The sequence below is a fragment of the Mauremys mutica genome, chromosome 22 (genome assembly GCF_020497125.1).
Source record: "Mauremys mutica isolate MM-2020 ecotype Southern chromosome 22, ASM2049712v1, whole genome shotgun sequence".
Classification (NCBI taxonomy): domain Eukaryota; kingdom Metazoa; phylum Chordata; order Testudines; family Geoemydidae; genus Mauremys; species Mauremys mutica.
In genome coordinates, this window is record NC_059093.1 from 19,468,720 (window position 1) to 19,490,543 (window position 21,824).

The window sequence follows — 21,824 nt, forward strand, 5'->3', positions numbered from 1 at the left end:
GGCTTGGGAACCTGAGCTGCAGTGTCTACACAGCTATTTTTAATGTGCTAGCCTGAGCATCATTAACACACGTCTATGGACCCAGGCCGAAAGCCCCGCTCCCTGGTGTTGTGCAGACATACCCTAACAGTAGTGGAGCCAGGAGATCCTGTCTCCCCCATCTCCATCATATCAAGCGTAAGCCGCTAATCTTCACTGTCATGGTCTTTCAGGGCCTATCCCAGGCCCGCACAACTCGTAAAGCGGCGAGGGCCACATTCCTCCAAAGAAAACAGCTGAGCGCAGAAACCTCCCGGCCCCGCGGAAACACCCCACCCCAAGGCCACCCAGCCCTGCGGAAACAAACGCTCCTTCCCCAGCGCCGCCCCACCAAAACAGCTGTGGGCCAAAAAGGAAGGTTGGGGGTGGGGAGCTGATACTTTTATTTTAAATCAACCAGGGGCTCCCAGCTAAAGAGGTGGCTGGGAGCCCTCAGGGTCAAATTAAAGGGCCCGGGGCTCCGGCGGCTGGGGGAAACCGGCAGGGCCGGCTCTAGGTTCAAGGCGCAAAAGTCCGACCCCCATTCTGCTTTCTTCCCACGACATGAGATAACAATCTCACAAAACTGGGGCGGAAACGCATAACGGTTACTCTCCAGGAAAAGCTGTGCTTTTGCTTTTGCTTTTGCTTTTCGGGAGCGGGGAAGCAGAGGGAGACAAAAGATTTATACCATCTGAAGAGAAACTAGAACAACCTGCAGAGGCACTGCCAGGGGAAAGGCGCCTTCCGCTCAACTCGGAGTAACTACACCGACAGCCCCACTAAACCTCTCCCTTTTAGAGGAAATTTAATTGAACCGATTTAAATGCCAAATTGGCTCATGGGAACCGGGGACATTGGGAGCAAAACCAGCCCCTTGAGCAGCGACTCGCTTCGCTGCACGCAATGCACCGTGGGTATGGAAATGAGAGTTCCCCGCCGGCCTCCAGCGCTCAAAGGAGTGTTTTCTCAGGGCTGCGTTCCCCAGCTGGGCGGAGATTGGGATGCGGGGGAGGGGGAAAGCTGCTCTCCTGAGACAGTCCCGCTGACGCCCAGGCGCATGGCGGAGGGAGCCGGGCGGGAAGCCAGAGGGCAATCGGGCCCCCGCTGGGTTAGCAGGCTTAAAACCCAGGAGCAGACGCACACACCTTGCAAAGGAGCAGGAGCCGGGATCACGAGCAAGTGTCAACGTAGGGGGGAGGGGTAGCTCAGTGGCTTGAGCATTAGCCCGCTAAATCCAGGGTTGCAAGCTCAACCCCGGAGGGGGGCCCTTTAGTGGGGGATCGGTCCTGCAGTGAGCAGCGGGTTGAACCTCCTGGCAGCCTCTGATTTTACTAAGATGATGGGGTTTTTTTTTCATTTGTTTGTTTGTTTGTTTTTAAAAGTGTAGGCCACAGAGTTTAGGCGTAGAAGTTTCTGGTGGTCAGGGAATAACGTACAGATTGTCGAGGGGGTGCAAAATTCAGTTTTTAAGATCAGGTGGCGTAAGGAATACATCATCTGCCATAGCCCTGATTGGGAGTAAAAGGTTAACGGGTCAACGTACAGACACTGAGATAGGAGGGTAGGTTGTTCATATGACGGCTATGTTCAGGTGTGGAGTATAACGAGTGGATACGATGATGGGGCTGGGTTGACCCTCATTTGGTGAGATTTAACGTTCAGTGAGTTTACGGTTCGAGTTCATACGGTCCAACGGAAAACGTCTCTCGGTCATTGAGATTGTATCTGCCAGCCGGGGTGCGACCCGGCATTGTACCTGCTGCTTGGTCTGCCTCTGCTACAAAGTAGCTCACCTGAGATCCTCGGGGTTCGGTGAGCTGCAGCTAACCTGACCTGATGCACGGGAGCAGCTTTTAAACAGCGCCGTCTCTGCCTGTGCGTGCAAACAAAACAACCAACCAACCAACCATCTCCCCAACAGCCCGGAAAGCCTTCATCCCTCATACTAACGGTTGAAAAGACTCGCTGCAGAAAAAAAGGATCCCAGCTCCTTAAACAATCCTCTAGCAAGACAAAGAACCTCACATATCTATCGACAGCCTCACAAAACATTAGACCCCAAGAAAACATAACAATATTTTATTGTAAAGAAGACAAGGGTTTCCAATCGGTTTTCAACAACTCGAACAAATCTGCTCTAAAGGGGCATCATTACAGTAAAATTCTTTCTGCTTTTCTAACCAGAAGATTCTCCCCAGAAGGAGAGGCACCACCGGTCCTGGAGGCACTGCAATACCAGGTCAATGCATGGGGTGGACAGAGCAAGCTCCTATTCCAGCCCCCTGTTTCAAAAATCAGTTTACTATACAGTCCTCAAATAAAGGACATATCAGATATTCAACTGATAAGAACAGATTTAAAGTTTATTAGAGAATATTTGAAAATGAACGATACAAAGTGTTTGAAGCGTCAGTTATCGTGTCATTGGGGGTAACATACAGGTTGTAGGGGGATATTAGCGTTTTGGTATTGGACAGCATATACCAGGGATAGAATGACCCTTAAGTTAAGGTCTGTCGCACTCGATCTTACCCAAAAGACCAAGAAGCACAGAGCTTTACATAACGGTGGGTGAGTTCAAGGTACAGCCAGCAAACAGTGAGGGTACATCACTCATGCTACACTTGATCTTAGCCAAAAGGCCGAGAAGCACACTTGTGATCTTAGCCAAAAGGCCGAGAAGCACAGAGCTTTACATAACATATACAGTCTGCAACATCCCCAATGCAGGATATACGGTGGGTGAGTTCAAGGTACAGCCAGCAAAAAAACAGATCAAAACTCCCCCCGCCCTGCAAAGCTCTGTGCCTCTCGGCTCTCTGAGCCCAGATCAAGTACATCACTCATACTACACTCGATCTTAGCCAAAAGGCCGAGAAGACACTCGATCTTAGCCAAAAGGCCGAGAAGCACACTTGTGATCTTAACCAAAAAAAAAAAGACAGAGCCTACAGAGCACAAAGAACTTTGATCTGTTCTCCCTGGGGGAAGGTGCACCGTGCCGGAAGTACTGCATACCAGGCGGATGCATGGAACAGATGGAGCAAGCTCCAGTTCCAAAAAAAAAATCAATTTACTATACAGCTCTCAAATACCTAGAAGACCAAGAAGCAAAGCTCTATCTACAAGGCACAAAGTTTTGATCTATTTTTTTGAACCACCGTGTTCTCCCTGGGGGAGGTGCACCGTGCCCGGAAGTACTGCAATACCAGGCTGATGCGTGGAGCGGATGGAGCAAGCTCCTATTCCAACTCCCTGTTCCAAAAATCAATTTAATATACAGTCCTCAAATAAAGGACATATCAGATATTAAACTGATAAGAACAGATACAACTTTAGATAATGCTTTCCCAGCCAGAAGGCCGAGAAGCGATGCTGGTGCTTTGCGGCACAGCGCACACCCCCTGCCCCCATCGCTTTCTACCTCGCCGGGGCGAGCGCTCAGCCACGCAACGAACACCGTAGCGAGGTAACTCTAAGTGAGGCTCTCACTTCCCTAAAATGACTCCAGTGGAAGAATTCAAAGCAAGACAATTCTGTTAAAAAAAAAAAAGAAAGAAAAAAAGAGACAGTTCCCTGTACGCTCCTCCTTTCCACAAAAACCCACCCACTGACCTGCTGCCCCCGAGCCGCTCGCGCACCCCCCCCCCGACACTTTTTTTTTTCTTTAATTATTTTCCTTGAGTCACGCTAGGAATGTGACTCAAAGGGCCACAACCTTCCTCCTCTTCTGCTCCTATGAACTAGCCCTCGTCTGGGCAAAACATTTACAGAGACTGTTTCCTAGGTTAAGAGGGTGGCATTTTCCCAATGGGAAAAGGGATGGAAATTTTCTCTTCTGTGGGGAGACGAGGGAAAGAACGAGCCAAACCATGCCATTAATTCCGTCTCCCTATTCCAAAAAATCATTGTAATAGCTAGTCCTGAGATAGAGGAAGTATCAGTTATTAAAGTGATAAGAACAGATTTAAAACTTTGATTCCAGCGAATGTTAAAATGATCTAAACTACAGGTTAATAAAAGTATTTCTAGTCCTCTGCACAGAACGCTTAAATTATCCCCAAATCGCAAGTTTGGGTTTAAAAAGTCATAAAAGGCACATCATCCAGTATCTGACACTTGGTGAAATCTCAGTCTAGAACGTACAACCATTTTGGGGGTTGTGCCCTGCTTCTCAACAGTCTGCCCTGAGGTTGCCACTCACAGTCACGAGCTACTCCAGACGGCTCAAGCCCCTCCCTCTCATGGATCAGTAACTGGTTAGCAGATAGGAAAGAAAGGGTAGGAATCAAGAGTCAGTTTTTACAACTGAAAGGGGTAAATAGCAGGCTTCCAAAGTATGAGACGAGACTACAGACATTAGGGCTTGTCAGCTTAGACAAGAGATGACTAAGATCCCTATAGGATACAACACCGGTTCTCAACCAGGCGTCTGCCAAAGGAAACCTGGGCTCGACCCACCTCCGCGGGCCACCAAGCCTGCCTGCCTGGTTTGCAGCAGGGGAGGGGCACAACAAAAAATTGCAGCATCACTGCAGAACACAAGAGAGAGCTGATTCAAAGGGCTTTGGGCTGCCGGCAGCCACGGGGAGCCCTGAGCCCTTTAAATCCCAGCTGCGGCTGGGAATCTCTGATTCCCGGTGGCGGGTGGGATTTAAAGGGCTCTGGGCTCCCCGCTGCAGCGAGCTGCCCAGAGCTCTCTTACTCCTGGCCGCGGCGGGGATTTAAAGGGCTCTGGGCTGTCCCCAGAGCGCCGTGTGCGGGGGATTTAGAATCCCCCCGCGGGCCTGCACAACATGCGCGGGCCGCATGTTGTGCAGGCCTAGCCTATCCCTACCTTACATGTCACTGAATACCAAATTCAGGACAAGCTGCTGGGGGAAAGTGCAGACATACCCCAAAACTGGTGGTTATTCTTCCATGAGATATACCAATCCAGCAACAAAAGTAAACTTCTGTCTCACCACACTGGCTAACACGAAGTCAGAAATGCCGCCTCCTTCGGTATTCCAGTCCTGGATTCAACACCCAGACATTAGACGTAATGAGGAGTGGTTATTTAAAACCAGCTTAATCAAACGGAAGGGTTCTTCTGATCCCAATGGACCAGTCATATACCCAGCTCAATATATAACTCGGATCTTACCCAATAATCACGCTGTTCCCAGTCCTTGAGTATCCAATATCTAAAGGTTTATTTATAAAAAGAAAGAAAAGTGAGAGTTAAAATTGGTTAAAGGAATCAAATACGTACAATAAATGCAAGTTCTTGGATCAGGCTTGTAGCAGTGATGGAATAAACTGCTGGCTTGTTAAGTCTCTGGTTGCTTCCAAATCATTGGGATCCTTGGTTAGATTGCTCCCATTAGTATAAGTCCATAGGCCAGAGGTTTGAGCAGGAAAGAGGCCAAATGGAAATACAGTTGAACCCTGTTATGTCGCTGGCCTAGGGGTTTGCCAAAAATAGTCGAGATAACCGATGATCGAGATAAACCCCTATCCACCCCCCCCACCCCTGAACACCCCTGCCCTCTCTCCAACACCCCCTCCCTGCCCCCTTACCACGGTGCCTGCACGTGGCTGGATCCGGCGAAGCGGGACGGGGAAGCGGGGCCGGGCGGCCGTGGACGGGGACCCGGAGCCGGGCAGCCAAAGAAGCGGGACCTGGTAAGCGGGCTGGGCGGCAGGCGAAGCGGGACTGGGTAAGCGGGGCCGGGCGGCAGGCGAAGCGGGGACCGGGTAAGCGGGGCCGGGCGGGCGGGCGGCAGGCGAAGCGGGGACCGGGTAAGCGGGGCCGGACGGGCGGGCGGCAGGCGAAGCGGGGACCGGGTAAGCGGGGTTGGGCGGGCGGCCGGCAGGCGAAGCGGGGACCGGGTATCCGGGGCCGGGCGGGCGGGCGGGGACCGGGTAAGCGGGGCCGGGCGGGCGGTGAAGCGGGGACCAGCGAAGCGGGGCCGGGCGGGCGGCGAAGCGGGGACCGGGGAAGCGGGGCCGGGCGGGCGGGCGGCAGGCGAAGCGGGGACCGGGTATGCGGGGCCGGGCGGGCGGGCGGGGACTGGGGAAGCGGGGCCGGGCGGGGACCGGCGAAGCGGGGACCGGCGAAGCGGGGCCGGGCGGACGGGCGGGCGGCGAAGGGGGGACCGGGTAAGCGGGCCCGGGCGGGCGGGGACCGGGGAAGCGGGGCCGGGCGGGCGGGCGGCAGGCGAAGCGGGGACCGGGTATGCGGGGCCGGGCGGGCGGGCGGGGACTGGGGAAGCGGGGCCGGGCGGGACCGGCGAAGCGGGGACCGGCGAAGCGGGGCCGGGCGGACGGGCGGGCGGCGAAGCGGGGACCGGGTATGCGGGGCCGGGCGGGCGGGGACCGGGGAAGCGGGGCCGGGCGGGCGGGCGGGCGGGGAAGCGGGGCCGGGCGGGCGGGCGGGGAAGCGGGGACCGGGGCCGGGCAGGCGGGTACGCGGGGAACCGCGCGGCTGGGGAGCCGGGGCTAGGGCAGGAGTCGCGTGGCCGGGGAGGGATGCGGCAGGAGCCGGGCAGGGCCGCCGCCGGAGTTACAGTCGAACCCATTTATCTCGACCTCGGTTAGTGGCAAAAGCTCTTCTGTGCTCGAGATATTAGGGTTCGGCGAGATTAAAGAATCGACATAACCGATGAGAAACCGATAAGACAAAGAGGGAGTTTGGCGGTTCCACTACTAAAACGTCGACTTAATAGGATTGGCAAGTTAACCGAGGTCGAGATAAATGGGTTCGACTGTATTTCCAGGGCCTTTTATAGCTTCTGCCAAGTGAAGTGAAACTCATTGTTCTCACTGAGGAAAATTACAGGTAACAAGACTGAGTTTGGAGTCACATGGGCAAGTCACATATCTGTACATTCTTTGCTTGGTCATAGTAGAGGCCATCACCCATACTCTAGTTAGAATGGTCACAGGAAAGTCCATTAATGTAGCTAGACACATCCCATGGACCATTTCGAGTTCCTTGATGGGCCATTTAACATGAATAGTCCCTTCAGGATGTGCAGGCTAAATACCTTGTGGGTTTTACCACGTGAGCAAACATTTGAAATACAAATGCACAGTTAATATTCATAGCTTCAGATGTAAAAATGATACATGTACACAAATAGCAGGATCGTATTCAGCAAATCATAATTTTTGTATTGACATCTTACTTGACTATACTTTTTATAATTTGTTGCAATTATATAACAGTGGAGGCAACAATGATTTTGGTCATATTTTAATCAGATAACATCAGTCACCTCTCATTTTCATCCCACTTTTGATCAGTGCATTATGTTAAATTTTCAGACAAGCCCTTTCATGGACAGGAAAATTTAAAGTAAAGTCAAAGGAGCAACAAGAGGGAAATCAATGGAGAAATCTGCTCAACATCTTGGTTATCTGTACACAAATGCAAGGAGTATGCGGAAGGAGAAGGAAGAACTGGAAGTATTAGTACATAAGATAAATTATGACTTAATTAACATACAGAGACTTGGTGGAACAAGTCTAATAACTGGAATATTGGTATAGAGGAGTCTAGCTTGTTCAGGCAGGACAAGCAGGGTAAAAAGGGAGGAGATGTTGCATTATTGATCAAATATATATATTCTTGTTCTCAGGTCCAGAACAAAGTGGGAGACAGACCAGATGAGGTTCATTAGGTAAAGATAACAGGAGTAAAAAATAGGGGTGACCTCCTGATTGGGGTCTACTATAGATCATGATATCAGGAAGAGAATGTGGACAAAGCATTTCTAGAGCAAATAAAAGAAATATCCAAAAGATAAGACCTGGTAGTCATGCCTCATTTTTAACTACCTGGATATCTGTTGGACAAGTAATATAGCAAAACACAAAATGTCCAATAAATTATTGGAGTGATTTGGGGACAACCTTTTTATTCCAAAGAATGGCAGAAGTAACTAGGAGGATAGCCATTTCAGACTTGTTTATGGCCAAGATGAAAGAATTGGCAGCAAATCTGAAGGTGGAAGGCAATTTGGGTGAAAGTAAACATGAAATGGTAGGTTTTGTGATTCTGAGGAAAGAAAGGAATGAGAGCAGCAGAATAAGGACTTCTAAAAAGCAGACTTCAACAAACTAAGAGAACTGGTAACTACAATCATATAGGAAGAAAATCTAAGGGAAAAAATGAGTTAAGGAAAGCTGACAGTTTGTCAAGGAGACAAGGCATAACTGCAAACTAACCTGACGTGAAGGAAAGAAAGGAAGAATAGCAAGAGGCCAAGATAGCACCACAGGAGTGCTTTAATGACCTGAAAATCAAAATGGAACCCTACAAAAAATAGAAACATGGACAAATTGTGGGGAGGAGTGTAGGAGGAGAGCACAAACATGTAGGGACAAATCAGTAAGGGCAAGGAACTAGCAAAGGATAGAAAAGGCGATAAGAAAAAGTTCTGTAAATACATTAGGAGCTAAAGCAGGGATTCTCAAACTGAGGGGTTGGGACCCCTCAGGGGCTTGTGAGGTTATTATGTGGCGGGGTCACAAACTGTCCACCTTCACCCCAAATCCCGCTTTGCCTCCAATGGTGTTAATGGTGTTAAATGTATTTTAAAGTGTTTTTTAATTTATAAGTGGAGGTCACACTCAGAGGCTTCCTATGTGAAAGGGGTCACCAGCACAAAAGTTTGAGAACCACTGAGCTAGAGAAAGGAAAGTGTAGCTCCTCTACTTATCAGGGAAGAAAAACTAATAACTGATATCAAGAAAGCTCAGGTATTTAATGCCTGTTTTGCTTCTATCTTTAGTAAAAAGGTAAATGGTGAGCAGATACTTAACACAATGAAGAGGAAGGAAGACAAGCCAAAATAGGGAAAGAACAGGTTAAAGAAATATTTAGATGACTTGAATACATTCAACTTGTCATGCCTGATTAAATTAATCTTAGGATACTTAAGAAACTTGCTGAAGCAATTTGGGAATCGTTAGCAATTATCTCTAAGTACTCCTGGAGGAGGGATGCGGTCCCAGAAAACTGAAGAAAGGAAACTTCTTCTTTAAAAACAGGAACAAAAAGGACTTTGACTAATCCACCCTTACTTCAACACCTGGAAGGATTCTGAAACAAATTATTTTTAAAAAATCAATTGGTTAGCATTTAGAGAATAATAGTGTCATAAGTTATAGCCAACATGGATTTGTAAAGAAGAAATCATGCCAAGCCAACCTAACTTTAATGGGTTACTGGCCTGGTGGATGGGGGGAAGCAATAGGTGTGACATCTTGTTTTTAGTAAGGCTTTTGACATAGTTTTATGTGCTGTGGGAGGAGGGATAGCTTAGTGGTTTGAGCATTGGCCTGCTAAAACCTAGGGTTGTGAGTTCAATCCTTGAGGGGGCTATTTAGGGATCTGGGGGTAATAATCTGCCTGGGGATTCATCCTGCTTTGAGCAGCGGTTGGACTAGATGACCCCCTGAGGTCCCTTCCCCCCCAATATTCTATGTGCTTAAAATAAATAGAGAACCATGCTCTAGATAGAGTCACAACACTTTGAAAGACTGTCCTGAAAGAATAGTTACTAGTGTTCACTTTCAAGTTTGGAAGGTTAGATGATGTATCTTGTGAGGTCCCACAATGATATGTTCTGGGTCCAGTACTATTCAATGTTTTTATTAATGACATGTATAATCAAGTTAAGAGTATGCTTCTAAAATTTGCAGATGACACCAAGCTGGCAAGGGTTGCAAGCCTTCTGGGGGCCAGGATAAGAATTCAAAATGACCTTTACAAATTAGATAACTGGTCTGAATGAACAAGATTAAATTCATTAAATGCAAGTGCAAAGTACTTCACTTGGGAAGGAAAAATCAAACGCACAACTACTTCAGTACTGCTGAAAAGGATCTGGAGGTTATAGTTGATCACAAATGGGATATGAGTCAACAATGTGATGTAGCTGCACCTGGCTTGTTTAGTCTTGAGAACAGAAGACTAAGGGGGAACCTGAAAATAGTCTTCATATATGTTAAGGGCTGTTCTTAAAAGTACAGTGAAGAATTATTCTCCTATCTTTAGTGAATATGGAGAACAAGTAATCATAGAAATATAGGACTGAAAGAGACCTCATAGGTCATCTAGTCCATTCCCCTGTGCTGAGGAAGGACTAAGTATTCTGTAAATCATCCCCTACAGGTATTTTTCCAACCTGTTCTTAAAAACCTCCAATGATGGTGGTGTAGTTGGTGTTGGTCCTACTTTGAGAAGGCAATTGGACTAGATGACCTCCTGAGGTTTCTTTGAACCCTAATATTCTATGATTTTATGGAGATTCCACAACCACCCTAGATAATTTTATATAAGCTTAACTACCCTTACAGTTAGGAAATTCTTATTACTGTCTAACCTAAATCTCCCTTTGTCAAATTCAAGCCCATTACTACTTGTTCGGTCCTGAGTGGATATGGAGAACAGTTAAGCACCCTCCTCTTTATAAAAAACCTTTATGTACTTGCAGACTATTATCATTTCCCCCTTTTTCTCTTCTCCAGAATATACAAACACAGTTTTCCCAGTCTTTCCTTGTAAGTCATGTTTTCTGGACCATTAATCATTTTTGAATTTGCTCTCCTCTGGACTTTATCTGGTATGCCCACATCTTTTCCAAAGTGTGTTTTGCCCAGAACTGGATACAATATTCTAGCTGAGCTCTTACCAATTCTGAGTACAGTGAGAGAATGACTTTTCATGTCTTGCTTATAGCACTCTTGCTTATAGCTGCCATAATGATGTTTTAGTTTTTTGCAATGGTATTAAATTGTTGACTCCCATTTAGTTGGTAATCCACTATAATCCCCAAATCCTTTTCTGTGGTACTCATCCTTAGGCACTCCTTTCCCATTTTGTATTTGTGCAGTTGATTATTCCTTTCCACGTGTAGTACTCTACATATAGCCTCATTGCCTTTCATGCTGTTTATTTCAGGCCATTTTTCAAGTTTGTGAGGATCATTTTGAATTCTAATGTTGTCCTCCAAAACTCTTGCAGCCCCTCCCAGCTTGGTGTTGTCTGCAAACTTCATATGTGTACTCTCTCTGCCATTATTGAAACCATTTATAAACTGGAGCCAGGACAGATCCCTGGGGGACCCCACTTGATATGTCCTTCCACCTTGACTGTGTACCATGCACAATTATGTTCTGATAATGGTTTTCCAATCAGTTGTGCATCCACCTTATTGTAGGTTTGTCTAGGGTATACTTCCCTAATTTGCATATGACAAGGTCATGTGAAACAGCTCTAAAAGTCAAAATATATCATATTTACTGCTCTCCCCATCCACAAAGCTTGTTACCCTTTCAAAGAAGACTAGGTTGGTTTGATATGATTTACCCTTGACAAATATATGTTGACAGATGTGTCTCACCTTATTTTCTTCATGCACTTAAAATGCCAACACCACCTGGGACTGGACCCAGCTACAACTATAGGGCATGCCATAGGCGCTAATGTCCACTGTTCCCGGTGGGTGCTCGACCCCTTGCCCCCTGCCCCTCTGCTCCAGCTCACCTCCGCCGCCTCTGTGAGCGCGCTGCCACATCCTGCTTCTCCCCCCTCCCTCCCAGCGCTTGTGCCACAAAACAGCTGATTCGCCTGGCAAGGAGGGAGGAGGGGGAATGTGGCGCACTGGGGGAAGAGTCGGGGCCGGGGCAGTGATTTGGGGAAGGGATCTAATGGGGCAGGGAGTGGACTGAGTTAGGGCAGGGACTTTGGAGATGGTGTTGGAATGGGGGCAGGACCAGGGACAGGGATGGGGTGGAGTCGGGGCAGGGGCAGGGACGGGGTGGGGGAGCGCAGGCACCCACCGGCGCTGAAGAAAGTTGGTGCCAATGTAAGCATCCCCAGACCTACCTCGTTGTCATCCTTCCCATCCCTCCATACAATTCCCCTGTTCCATGAAGCCTTCAAACATATGACAACAGTTAGGCTGCTGGTGTGCTGAGACCACTGTTTATCAGGGTGACAAATTTTGTCTTATTGTTTCCTTGTGCTCCCCCCGTCACTATTCAGGTCCTGTATTCATTGGACCTGTATTCCCCCTCTGTGGTCCAGAAGGGCACCCACTCTCAGGCTGCCCAGCCGGCACCTCTCTTGGGTAGAAACCCACAACTATCAGGAGGGAGAGAGATTATCCAGGCTGCATAGCTCCCTGCCTACCCTGTGAATTCCCCAGCAAGGCAGATCCCCTCAGCAGGCCTGCTTTGCCTTCTTTCCTCAGAGGCTATGAACAGTGTAACTGCCCCCTGCTTAACTTACCACACAGCAATTTGCCAGCAAACAATGATTCTCAAGTTGAAAGATTACAGAGCGAACATTTAAAAAATAATAATAAAACATATATGCATGCTAATAAGCTTACCAGAGATCACCCCTGCCCCACCAAGGGCTGAGGCAGGTGAACAGACCTTCAAACCTCATCAAGAAGTTGTTTTTTTCTGTGGTTGCAAGCTAATAATTGTTAGCTCAGAACAAGCATACCCATGCATCTGAGAGTCACTCTTTTATCCAGTTTGAGCCTCTAAACTTTACTCTTGGGTGAATTCTGTGGACGCGCAGAATTCATGTGCTGTGCAGAATTTTTTTTCCTCTGCAGAAAATACATTCTGCCAGATATGTGCTGCAGTTGTACCTTTTTCCTACCTGGGTCTGCTGTGGTACCAGAACAGAGAGCAGCCGCTCTTGGCACAACCAGCTCCTGCTGCAGATAAAGAGGAGAAGAGGCTGGGTTCTTCATAGTGCCCTAACTGTGGGGCCAGGTCAGGAAGCACTGGCTATGAGGGAATGGACAGCATGGGCACATGGTGCTGCTGAGTGATCAGACTGCAATTCAGAAGAGCTAGTGGGGAGGGACAGACTGGTGTGGGGCCTCAATGGGAGGGGGGTTTAGGGACACATGGGGACAGGACAGAGGGGTTGCAGGGACACACAGGAATGGAGGAGGAGGGGTAGCTGAGTGAGGGTGTAGGGACACATGGGGATGGCAGGGGGTGGCTGAGTGGGGATACAGGGCCATATGGGGAACGGGGAGGGAGTGCAGGGACACCTAGGGTAGAGGAGAAGGTGGCTGAGTGAGATCGCAGGGCTACATGGGGATGGGGGAATAGGTGCAGGGACACAGGGAGGAGTGGGGTGGCTGAGTGGGTGCAAAGCCACATGGGGACAGAGGCAGATGTGCCTGACTGAATGAGAGAGACCCTGGCTAGAGGTCAGCCAGGGTCTGTATTGGGGAGGCTCCCTAACAATCCTCCCCATCAACAACTGTTGTATACTTCTCCCACCCACCCCCGCAAACCCTCCAGATTAACCTCCAGCCCCCTTCCCAGCAATTACTTTCCGCTCCATCCTCTCCTCCATTACCCCGACTCCCACAAGACTTTGCACTGCTTCTGGGCGTGCTGGAAATACATTTGTTTATTCTAGTTTAAATGAATTATTACTCAGTTTTGTATTAATATCCCTAGTAATTAATCTTTTTGTCAAAAACCATTTATTTGACCTTTTTGTGCTCTGTATTGATAGAGAAATACTTGCTGACAGGTATTTTGAAATAAATTACCAAAATAATTGAAACTGGTGTGATTATATTGTGTTATTCTGACAAAATATAAAGAATTCTAAAATACGATGAGCAGAATTTTTAAATTTTTGGCACAGCATGCTCCCAGGAGTAGAACTTACATTCATGTAATAGGTGATCAGCGAGCAATGGATCCTTCTCAGAGTGCAGCTTCCATAGCTTTGGTGTGGAGGTGAGAAATTGCCTTCTCCTCCCCCCATGTATTTCCTAGGAATCTATCCCACTTAACTTTGTCTAGCACATTGTTTCAAAGAGTCCTCTGGCACTCATAACACTTTCTAGGACTTTTGTTAGCCAGGTCCCCTCCCCAGAGATGTTACAGACCATCCTACAGTAATACGTACACACTCCTAATTTTAATACAATAAATTCCTAGGATACTGAAAACTTAATTCAGTAAGGATGGTCCAGGATATTGCAGAAAATTGTCATCTCTGTCAAACCCATGTCTGTTTGTATCCATCCTTCTCTTGTCTTATTCTTAGAGTCTCATATTTTAGGACAAAGAGTTTTTTGTTCTGTGCTTGTAGAATGTCCAGCAGAATGGGATCCTTGTCCATGATTTGCACTACTAGGTATTATGGTAATAGAAATAAAAAATGATAATAATGGGGAGGTTGTGGGCAGTAGGGGGGAGGGTGTCAGAAAGTGGGGAGAGGAAGGTTTTGGGCAGAGAGCTCCTGTGAGCCAGGAGTGCTGGAGGCAGTAGTGGTGGGGATGCTATAGGGAGTTAGGATGCTGTGGAGGGTGGAAGAAATGGAACTCAAGGATCTGGAAGGATTGCTGCTGGTTAGAGTAATGGGAGCATGGGTGCTGGGTAGTGGGTGCTCCAGGAAAAAGGGGTGCTAGCAATAGGAGGGAGAAATGGGACACATTTTTGGCAGGAGCTCTTGGGAATCAGGACCACAGAACAGTTGAGACAGTGGGATTATGGGGTGAAAATGGTTGGGGAGCAGAGAATTTGGGAGCACTGATAACAAGGAGGGCTGTGGGCAATGGGAGGGAAGGAAAGAACACAAGGAGTGCCTGTTCCTTGGGTCCCAGGAGGCAGCAAAGGGCAAGATTAGTTAGAGAATGCTGTGTGGGGAAGAGCCATTTTCCCCAGATCTCCAGAGCTCAGAGGAAAGCGAGATCCTGAGAGGCAGCTGTACAGGTGAGTGATCATTAAACCAACTCAAATACTATCAGTTCCTAAAGGAAACAGCTGGGATTCCCAACGAAGACTTGTGAGCTGTCTGAATTCAGGATTGTCCCCAGCAGGTGTCATATGCTCAGGGCAGATATTGCTCATGGCTTCCTACCCATCCTGACTAACTCATGGCAGTAGCTCCCTCCCTGAACTTCCTTCTCCCTGAGTGTTTGGATTGGAGCTGGATGCAGAACTGATCCTCTACTCTCTCCCCTTGAGAGAAGAGTTTGGAGAAATTCAGTCCCTGTTTTTTTTTCCCATCTCCAGCTGTTCTTTTGGTTTGTTCTCTCCTTTTCCATTCTGGTTTCTGAGGTTTTTCTTTCTCTGTCCCACCAGGTGATGGGATGGTGAATGAGACCATGGATCAGAATCCTCAGCAGGAAGATGATGAGGAAGTGGAACCACATGGGGTGTTACTGCAAAGATGCAAAGGGAGTGTGTCCAGAAGTTGTGAGCAGGAAAAAGCCTGTGAGAGTCAGTACAGGCCAGAGAAGCAGCAGGGAAAACAGCCAACGCAGAAAGCTGGTCAATCTGTTAATTATCAGGGAACTCAGAAACACAAGAAGAATACCATGACCCAGCAGATAATCCTCATGGGAGAGAGAAATAACACATGCACTGAGTGTGGGAAAAAGTTCAGTAAGCGAGCACACCTTATTATCCATCAAAGAAGTCACACAGGGGAGAAACCCTATGAATGCTGTGAGTGTGGGAAAACCTTCGCTCAGAGCTCAAACCTTACTACACATAAGCGAATTCACACAGGAGTGAAACCCTATGAATGCTGTGAGTGTGGGAAATCCTTCACTGATCACTCAACCCTTATTACTCATCGGAGAATCCACACAGGGGAGAAACCCTATGAATGCTGTGAGTGTGGAAAATCCTTCTCTCGGAGCTTACATCTTATTCAACATCAGAGAATCCACACAGGGGAGAAACCCTATGAATGCTGTGAGTGTGGGCAAACCTTCGCTCAGAGCTCACAGCTTATTAGACATCAGAGGATCCACACAGGGGAGAAACCCTATGAATGCTGTGAATGCGGGAAAACCTTTACTGGTAGTTCAAACCTTATTAGCCATCAGAGAATCCACACAGGGGAAAAACCGTATGAATGCTGTGAGTGTGGGAAAACCTTCACTGATAGCTCAACCCTTATTAGCCACCAGAGAATCCACACAGGGCAGAAACCCTATAGATGTTCTGAGTGTGGGAAAACCTTCTCTTGGAGCTCAGCTCTTATTCAGCATCAGAGAATCCACACAGGGGAGAAACCCTATGAATGCTGTGAGTGCAGGAAAACTTTTTCTCAGAACTCAGCTCTTATTCAACATCAGAGAATCCACACAGGGGAGAAACCCTACACATGTTGTGAGTGCAGGAAAACCTTTGCTCAGAGCTCAAAACTTATTAGACATCAGAGGATCCACACAAGAGAGTGACCTCATGAATTTTATGAATATTGCAAGTTCTTATATCTGAACTCAGCCTTTATTTATTATTATAGGGCTGGTCTATACTGGGGGGGATCGATCTAAGATACGCAGCTTCAGCTACGTGAATAGCATAGCTGAAGTCAAAGTATCTCAGATCGATTTTACCTGGGGTTCTCACAGCGTGGGATCGACATCTGCAGCTCCCCCGTCGACTCCGCTACCGCGGTTCGTGCTGGTGGAGTTCCAGAGTCAACAGGGAGTGCGTTTGGGGATCAATATATTGCGTCTAGATGAGACATGATATATCGATCCCCGAGAAATCGATCGCTACCCGCCGATAAGGCGGGTAGTCTGGATGTACCCAGAGATGGTGCAAGGGAGATAGAGACCATACAAATCCTGTCTAGAGCTGAGAAAAGATTGTTTTCCTTTCACTAATTCCCACTTTGTGAAATTTAAGGCACCATTTGTGTCCCTGTGATCTTTCAGTTCCCCGAGATGAGTTGTCTGCTTTTCCCTTCTGTAGCACATCCTCCCTTGGGGAGAATCCCAGAGTCTTTATGATCAGCTGCTTTGTTCTATGTTGTGGAAGTGTGTCTCCCTCAAACAAGAATGTCTGTCAACTCCAGGTAGGGGAACCAGGAGTGACCTCAACTAGGGACATGGAGGTTTAATGTATTTGGGCCTTGATTCCACTAGGAATTAGCTGGCTTCAATTAGCAATCTTGATGTAAAAACAAAGGGTTTTTTTCCCATTAAAAAGATAGTTTTTTGTAGTGGCTATGGTAATTTATCAAAATTTGTGAAGACCTGACATAATATCCATCACTTTTCCTAGTGTAAACAAATTTGGAGCATCACATATATACTTTTCCTCCGACTGCAAAGCAATTGTTGGTCACCACATTCCCCCACTATGGACAGATTGTCTCATTCCCAGTTGTTTTCACATTGCACTAGGTTCTGCTGAACGTTTTTGTACCCTTTTTCTCCTTTTAAATATATATAAATATAACAAAGAGAAGGAGCAGCATTAGGGATAGGAAAATAAGTTTTTTTCAACCTCTGTGACACCTGAAGAAGAAGTGGTGGGATTCCAAATTACTCCAGCAGTGTTTTTCAGAATTTATGTAGGATTTATGTTTTCCACTTTCTACACCTCCATCTCTCAGTGTTTCTTATGATTCAGTGTTCTCAGCCCTCTGCTTGGGAATGGCACTTAGATTTGATCCTAAAACATAGTAATTTAAGGCCTGAGATGAAAGTGTCACAGACCTGGAAGGGGAATTTGAATGGATCTCAAATGCAGTAAAATCCTTTGGAGTTCAAATCTCAGTTTCCAACTATTAGCAAAGTCTCTTCTCAGATTTTTCATATTCAGATGGGATTGTTTGCAGATGGAGAGGTTGCGTTTTTTCCCCATTATGATGATGCTAGAAGTTTGTAAAAGATGCAACTCAATAGTAATGAGTGAAGCACGTTTCAGTGGATCAGAAGAGAATGTAATGGGAGAATCTCTTGTCTTGATTCTGAGTCATCACCTTTAACTTGCTCTGGAATTTCTATTTATATGAAACTGGATGTATCGTATACCTCTCTGTGTTGTGGGTTTTTCCTCTTTTTTGAGGGTCATTTGGTCCCATAACAAGATATTAGTTTGACTTGCCAGACTATAGCTCAGATTGATTGGAGACTTTGACAAAATGACAGTTTATTCAAATAGTCTTTTCTTATTTTATTTTTGCTTTTCCCTGCCCCCTCCATGATGAGATGGAGAAAGTTCAAGTGCAGTTCAATCAAGTGCAATTGGGAGGCGGGGGATAGCTCAGTGGTTTGAGCATTGGCCTGCTAAACCCAGTATTGTGACTTCAGTCCTTGAGGGGGCCATTTAGGGACCTGGGGCAAAAATCTGTCTGGGGATTGGTCCTGCTTTGAGCAGGGGGTTGGACTAGATGATCTCCTGAGGTCCCTTCCAACCCTGACATTCTATGAAACAGAAGAGAATACTCCAAGTTTTTGGACATGCTGCCAACTGTTTTTACATCTCCAGTCTGAAATGGTGAACAACAGCATACCCAAAATTGTGCAACTAACTGAAATAACTGGATACAATCAGAGGGTTGTTCAGTTGTTTAGGTCAATATTGTCTCACATGATTCGGGGAGAGAATTCCACAGTAAGTGACTAGGAACTAGGCAAAAGGTGCAGGTATTTGTTTCACAAGGCAATTCTGACCCCTCTTGTGACAGACTATATCCCAGTGTTCACACCTTGCAGTAATTTGGGCACAAGGCATTGAGACATTACACTCCATATCCTTTATGAAAATATGCATATGATATGGATATGACATAACTGAGATGTACTTTCTGCACGATGGCTCATGGAAGATATCATTTGATAGGTTATGATTTACTGAATGTGATTACCAAAGTTGTATGCATGTATCATTTCTGTATCTAAAGTTAGGAATATCAACTATGTAACTATTACAACTGGGAGTGTATTGGGAAGACACTCACCAGATGATAGGCCATCAGATTTGATGGGCCATTAGGAAGATACAACAAGACTATAAAGATACTAATCCCTCTCCTTCCTGGGATGTAGCTGTGACACTGGTAGATCAGGTGGTCTTGTCTCCTGATACTAAACATTATCTTGGACTTCTTGTAACTTTCCACTACAAGGAGAAGAAGTGTCAAGTTTGGGAAACAAAAGATTCCTGGTTTATGTAAATCTTAGGGAAAAGTGGGGAGGAGGGCAAAGGAGACTCTCCTCCATTGCCTTCCCAAGAAGAAGGACTGCTGAAAGTACCTGGAGAAACAAAGGGACTAACCCGAAGGGAAAGACAGGGGATAGTCCAGACTGAGGCAGGATTCTGGTCTGTAAGAAGAAATAATTGGGACTCTGAGCTACAGAAACTCTTCATCCTGCCTAATTCAACATTTAGGGTAAGAAATTACATTCTGTATCCTGTTTCTTTAGTGAATCAAGCTTAGTATGCATGTTTTGTTTTATTTCCTTAGTAATCTGCTTTGATCAGTTTATCTCTTATACTCAAAAACTTTCTGTAGTTAATGAAGTGACTATAAGTGAAAGCAAACAGATCAAAGGAGATTACCTAACAAATAAACAAGAAACTGCAAACTAAGCCTAATATACTAGATAGATAGGATTTGAATTAGCAATTTCTCACCCTGACTGATGATAAAGCAGTCCACCAAATTTCCATACACAGGTTTGTATCCCTTTAGCCTGGGACCAGCACTTCTCCCAGTTCAGTCTTTGTTCCTCAGATGTTTCCAGGAGTTCTCTTATGTGGGGAGTGAGGCCCAGAGATGATGTCACTTCTCATTTTATGTAGTTTTTCCATATGATGGGAATCCTTTGTTTCAAGCTAAGTTCACAGCCCAGTTTGTGGAAAAATATAGGTATCAAAATGGAGCTCTATGTCATGTGGTCTGGTCACATGCCCTTGCCTGCCTTGCTGAGTCATAGCAGACATTACTCATAGACTGGTGTCTTCTCAGGAAGGCTAAGCCCTTCCATGCTCCATTGTCTTTGTTAATGAGCCATCACTACTTGTCTAGGTTCTACATTGTTATACCTGAAAGGCTCTGGATGTTACCCAGAGTAAGCACATTTGAAATACAGATACCTAGTCAATATTCATAACTCCAGATACAAAAATGATACATGTATACAAATAGGATAATTGTATTGAGCAAATCATAACTTTTCCATAGGCACCTTACATGAAATATTTTGTACAAGATGCATTATAACTATGTCTTAATCATATCATAATGATACCACTATGATGAATATGGGGTGCAGTGTCACAGTGGTAAAGCCTTGCAAGAGACAGACTGTGAGCAGAAGTCAAGCTGTGCCGGCATGCAGGCTCACAGAATCTGTCAAGAACAGGGATCATATTGCAAAAACATACACATTCCTGAGAAGTGTTAGGCACAGGACATTTACACAAACACATTCCAGAAGGATGGTACCAGGACCCTCTGACCTCTCTTAAAGATACGGTCAGGATGACAGTGTGATGGATAGAGATGTTTTGATTGAGCCAACATGTACAAGGTAAAGAGTGGTTACTGACCATGTCAGAGGGGCAGTAACTGGCTCATCAGATGGACAATATGAAACTTGTTTGTATCAATGTACAAAACAGAGTCTCAGAGGAAGTGTCTTTGGCCAGCCTAGGTGAAGTGGAAAGTCCCACCACTGACTGAGTTGGTACATTGTGATGAGCATACATGTGGTAGTGATCCTGTAGAGTCTACAGGATACTAGGACTGTGCTTCATTAATAATAAAGTTCGCTGGGTGCTTTCACATTCACTACTAAACAGGTCTGTGGTGATGGGACAGTTTGATTGGAACCTGATGTACGGGCTATTACAGTGTGAGAAGCAGCCCAGTTTGGTGCATTTGGAGGACTCAGTGATCCCACACTCCATGGTACACCCCAGGGACCCTGTCACAGTCTTGTACTCCCCAGCACACTCTTGGACAATTCAGGTTCCTATAAAGTCCATCGTTTCATTAATGGAAAATGATGTGCACAAATCTGAATATCTCCAAGGGATTTTCCCAAACACTTCAAACACACTCATCTAGATAAAACAATAAAACAAGTTTATTAACCACAGAAAGGTAGATTTTAAGTGATTACAAGTAATGAGGCATGCAAGTCAGAATTCTTTAAAAAGAAATAAAAGGTAAAAAATAATGCCTAACATAATAAGCAAAGTGAATTCAAAGCAAAAGGTTTATCTCACCATATGCTTTAGCAGCCTTTCTGGCTGAAAGATTCTAGCCAGGACCCCTCCCCCAATTCAGTGGTTCCTTATCCTTCCAGGTGTTGTTACCATGAGCAGAGAGAAAAGGGGGAATATTTTGAGTCCTTTGTTGCCGTGACATTAATCTGTTTAAAATATTACCGTATAGATCATTGTTGGTACCACTGTTATATAAGTGCAACACATCTTGTACAAAGTGTACCAAGTAAAGTGTCTGTGGAAAGGTTATGATTTGCTGCATATGATTATGCTATTGGTATGCATGTATTATTTTTATATTTGAAGTTATGAGTATTGGCTCTATAGCTGTATTTCAAATGTTTGTTTCTGTGGTAATGCCCACAAGCTATTCGGCCTGTGCATTTTAAAGGGACTATTCAAATTAAGTGGCTCATCAAGGAACACTTAACTCACAATGGACCATGGGAGACACCCATCTGAACTGAATGGACTTTCCTGTGGACATTTCATCTGAAGTATAGGTAATGGCCTCTGCTCTGACTGAGCGAAATCATGAATGGACATGTGACTTGCCCATGTGACTCCAAACTCCATCTTTTACCTGTAATTTCCCACTAGCTGTGCTGAGGGCTTTGTTTTAAACAATGGGTTCCCTGCACATGGCAGAAGCTATAAAAGGCCCTGGAAACATCTCCATTTTGCCTCTTTCCTGTTCAAACCTCTGGACTATGGACCTTATAATGGGAGCATTCTAACCAAGAGACTGAAGACCTTCCAATGATTTGGAA

The 21,824-nt window shown here is 46.1% G+C and overlaps 1 protein-coding gene, 2 non-coding genes and 1 pseudogene across 4 annotated transcripts in view; 1 reads left to right on the forward strand and 3 right to left on the reverse strand.

Annotated features, from left to right (window-relative positions):
- Positions 1-17,887, forward strand: part of LOC123354935 (zinc finger protein 501-like) — a 38,955-nt gene extending 21,068 nt beyond the window's left edge. Inside the window, exon 3 of one of the 2 annotated variants that reach the window (XM_044997343.1) lies at positions 15,154-17,887. In XM_044997343.1, the coding sequence (XP_044853278.1) occupies positions 15,162-16,262 (1,101 nt within the window). In that variant the 5' untranslated portion in view covers positions 15,154-15,161 and the 3' untranslated portion in view covers positions 16,263-17,887. Of the gene's footprint in view, positions 1-7,332; positions 7,780-15,153 lie in introns of those variants that run through there. The other variant, XR_006574969.1, reaches the window with a different exon arrangement.
- LOC123354994 lies at positions 2,224-2,409 on the reverse strand. Its single transcript, XR_006574997.1, has one exon. It is a non-coding gene; the product is annotated as a U2 spliceosomal RNA (small nuclear RNA).
- On the reverse strand, positions 3,197-3,395 carry LOC123354982. Its single transcript, XR_006574986.1, has one exon. It is a non-coding gene; the product is annotated as a U2 spliceosomal RNA (small nuclear RNA).
- LOC123354997 lies at positions 3,820-4,022 on the reverse strand (annotated as a pseudogene).
- Positions 17,888-21,824: the final 3,937 nt, after the last annotated feature.